Below are 3304 nucleotides of genomic sequence, written 5' to 3' on the forward strand. Positions count from 1 at the left end.
CTGGGAAGGACAGAGAATGTCCTTGCTCCTTAAAAGAGAAGAACATGACCATGACAGGTTCTCTTATGTAAGTGAGGGCACTGCAAAGGAACTCCGGAGGGCCACCAATACCTGAAATCTGTTGTCTCACATCCATGGAAAGCGGGGGCAATGCTGCTTTCCTTCATCAGGCTGTCCAGCTGCCAAGGGAAGAGTTTTCCCCGTTAGGGCATGGCAATCTCCATGCACACTCTCCAAGTATAGAGAGCCCAGGGAGGGCAAGACAATTTCCCAGTGCTGGTCGACGTACCAGGCTGTTCATAATCCTCTGAGTTTCTCTGAACTTGGCCGAGTCAGGATTCTCCAGGTCAGAAGTATAGGAGAGGTTGGTGATGGTGAAGTTGACGGTGAAACGCTCAAGGGCAGCAGCTGTCGTTGTTGGTGGCAGTGTGGGAGCTGGAAGAAGCACAGATGGGCAATGACAAGGAGAAAAACTTGGTGGTTATACCTCTGGCTGGATGACAGGAAAAGTCTCCAGGCAGCCCTGATCTCCAGGTTTAAGTCTTGGCAGGTCCCCCTGACTCCAGGAGCTCCAGACCTGGATACAGGCCTGCTCTGCCCATAAAAGACCCCAATGTGTCAGTTGCTGCCCTCAGATCCCATCCCATTGCTGCAAGGTACTCACTGGTCAGCACTGGCTGCTCGTTGTAGCCTGGGGAAAGAGAGAGACAGAGGGTCAGGAGCTGGAGCTGGGCAAGGGGCAGCACTGGGGCAGGGCTGCCATGGGAGAGCAGAGGAGGCCGAGGGAGGAGCGCCGGTCACCGTTGACGTAGAGGCTGTCCTTGTCCAGGCTGTAGGGACCCAGCTGGGTGATGCCTCTGGTCTTGTTGCTCACTTGGTGGTACAGCCCCACCCTGTCCAAAGGCGCAGCCGAGGGCTCCTTGCTGTAGCTGCACACGGCGTCCACCCGGGTCTCGTCCCTGTGACTGCCCGGCCTGAAAAACAGCGAGACCACCTTGAGCCTCCTCTTCTGCCAGTTTTTCTCTCAAAGATGGGCTTGAAAATGCCTTAGGATCATTTTGGCTTTGGAATGCAAGCTTTGGCTGTCCAAAACTCCAGTATGTGTTCTTGGGCTCTGGACACTCTTCTCCTGCTTCAATATCTGTCTGACATGGTCATGAAAGAGAGGGACTGGAAAGACTTTTGAATCAACTGAGGACTGGGCCTTCATCACCCAAAAAGGAGAGTGTAACGAGTGAAGGGGAGATATGCCAGAGAAGTGCAACAGGAAGAAGAATCTGGGAAGGACAGAGAATGTCCTTGCTCCTTAAAAGAGAAGAACATGACCATGACAGGTTCTCTTATGTAAGTGAGGGCACTGCAAAGGAACTCCGGAGGGCCACCAATACCTGAAATCTGTTGTCTCACATCCATGGAAAGCGGGGGCAATGCTGCTTTCCTTCATCAGGCTGTCCAGCTGCCAAGAGAAGAGTTTTCCCCGTTAGGGCATGGCAATCTCCCTGCACACTCTCCAAGTATAGAGAGCCCAGGGAGGGCAAGACAATTTCCCAGTGCTGGTCGACGTACCAGGCTGTTCATAATCCTCTGAGTATCTCTGAACTTGGCCGAGTCAGGATTCTCCAGGTCAGAAGTGTAGGGGAGGTTGGTGATGGTGAAGTTGACGGTGAAACGCTCCAGGGCAGCAGCTGTCGTTGCTGGTGGCAGGGTGGGAGCTGGAAGAAGCACAGATGGGCAATGACAAGGAGAAAAACTTGGTGGTTATACCTCTGGCTGGATGACAGGAAAAGTCTCCAGGAACTCCTTGTCTCCAGGTCAAAGGCTTGGGAAGTCCCCCTGACTCCAGGACCTCCAGACCTGGATACAGGCCTGCTCTGCCCATAAAAGACCCCAATGTGTCAGTTGCTGCCCTCAGATCCCATCCCACTGCTGCAAGGTACTCACTGGTCAGCACTGGCTGCTCGTTGTAGCCTGGGGAAAGAGAGAGACAGAGGGTCAGGAGCTGGAGCTGGGCAAGGGGCAGCACTGGGGCAGGGCTGCCATGGGAGAGCAGAGGAGACCGAGGGAGGAGCGCCGGTCACCGTTGACGTAGAGGCTGTCCTTGTCCAGGCTGTAGGGGCCCAGCTGGGTGATGCCTCTGGTCTTGTTGCTCACTTGGTGGTACAGCCCCACCCTGTCCAAAGGCGCAGCCGAGGGCTCCTTGCTGTAGCTGCACACAGCGTCCACCCGGGTCTCGTCCCTGTGACTGCCCGGCCTGAAAAACACAGAGATCTCCCTCAGAAATCCTCCTCTGCACCTTCTTCATTCAGCGGTGGGTATTGGGCCTCCCAATGCCTTTTCTGAGTTAGAATGCTATCTCTGCCTTCCCAAAGCATGTCTAGATTTTTTATTTTGGTATTTTTTAGTTTTTTTTAATTTCTCTACTCTATCTTTTTGAATGCCATTAGTCCTCCTCAGGAAGAAGCAGTCGAGGCTAGAGCAGAAGCCATCTCAAGGTTAGACCATAAGTACCTTGAGATGAGATTATAGGATTTGAGGAGAATGTCAAAGAAGGTTGGCAATCAGAGAAAAGGTCTTTGGACAGGAGAGCATTCCTGAGATGATCGAGCCTCCAGAATGAGGGAGAAAATGGTGTGGCTGTTCCCTTTCTGAGATAGGGACTTGCAAAGGGACACGGGGGTGGAACCCATACCTGAAGTCTGTTGCTTCACATCCTTGGAAAACAGGGCCAATGCTGCTTCCCTTCAGCAGGCGGTCCAGCTGCCAAGGGAAGAGGTTTCCCAGTTAAGCCATGGCCTGCTCTATGCACTCCTCCCTCCAATCTGAAGAGACCAGAGCAGGCAGAGCAATGTCCCAGTGCTGGTCCACCTACCATCATGTTCATAACCCTTTGTGTAGCTCTGAACCTGTCTGAGTCAGGATTCTCCAGGTCAGAAGTGTAGGGGAGGTTGGTGATGGTGAAGTTGACGGTGAAACGCTCCAGGGCAGCAGCTGTCGTTGTTGGTGGCAGGGTGGGAGCTGGAAGAAGCACGGATGGGGAATGACAAGGAGAAAACATTGGTTGTTATACCTCTGGCAGGATGAAAACAAATGTCTCCAGGCAGCCCTGCTCTCTATGTGGAAAACCTGGGAGGTGGCCCTGTCTGCAGGACCTCCATCCCTGGTCCCAGGCCTGCTCTGTCCATAAAAGACCCCATCTGGCACTTGCAGCCTTGTGATCCCATCCCATTGCTGCAAGGTACTCACTGGTCGGCACTGGCTGCTCGTTGTAGCCTGGAGAAAGAGAGAGACACAGGGTCAGGAGCTG

The 3304-nt window shown here is 53.5% G+C and overlaps 1 protein-coding gene across 1 annotated transcript; it reads right to left on the reverse strand.

Annotated features, from left to right (window-relative positions):
* Positions 1 to 689: 689 nt before the first annotated feature.
* Positions 690 to 1934, reverse strand: LOC146765063 (mucin-16-like). The gene is made up of 3 exons (XM_085562558.1): positions 1567 to 1934; positions 1389 to 1456; positions 690 to 974 (listed from the first exon to the last, which is right to left on the reverse strand). The coding sequence occupies exons 1-3, from the start codon at positions 1576 to 1578 to the stop codon at positions 716 to 718; spliced, it is 339 nt and encodes a 112-aa protein (XP_085418684.1). The 5' UTR covers positions 1579 to 1934; the 3' UTR covers positions 690 to 715.
* Positions 1935 to 3304: the final 1370 nt, after the last annotated feature.

The sequence above is a fragment of the Lonchura striata genome, chromosome 28, assembly GCF_050655825.1.
Source record: "Lonchura striata isolate lonStrDom1 chromosome 28, ASM5065582v1, whole genome shotgun sequence".
Classification (NCBI taxonomy): Eukaryota; Metazoa; Chordata; class Aves; order Passeriformes; family Estrildidae; genus Lonchura; species Lonchura striata.

Coding starts and splice junctions, on each gene's coding strand:
- LOC146765063 (XM_085562558.1), bottom strand. Junction 975..1,388: donor TGTGAGACAACAGATTTCAG/GTATTGGTGGCC, acceptor GCTGTTTTTCAG/GCCGGGCAGTCACAGGGACG.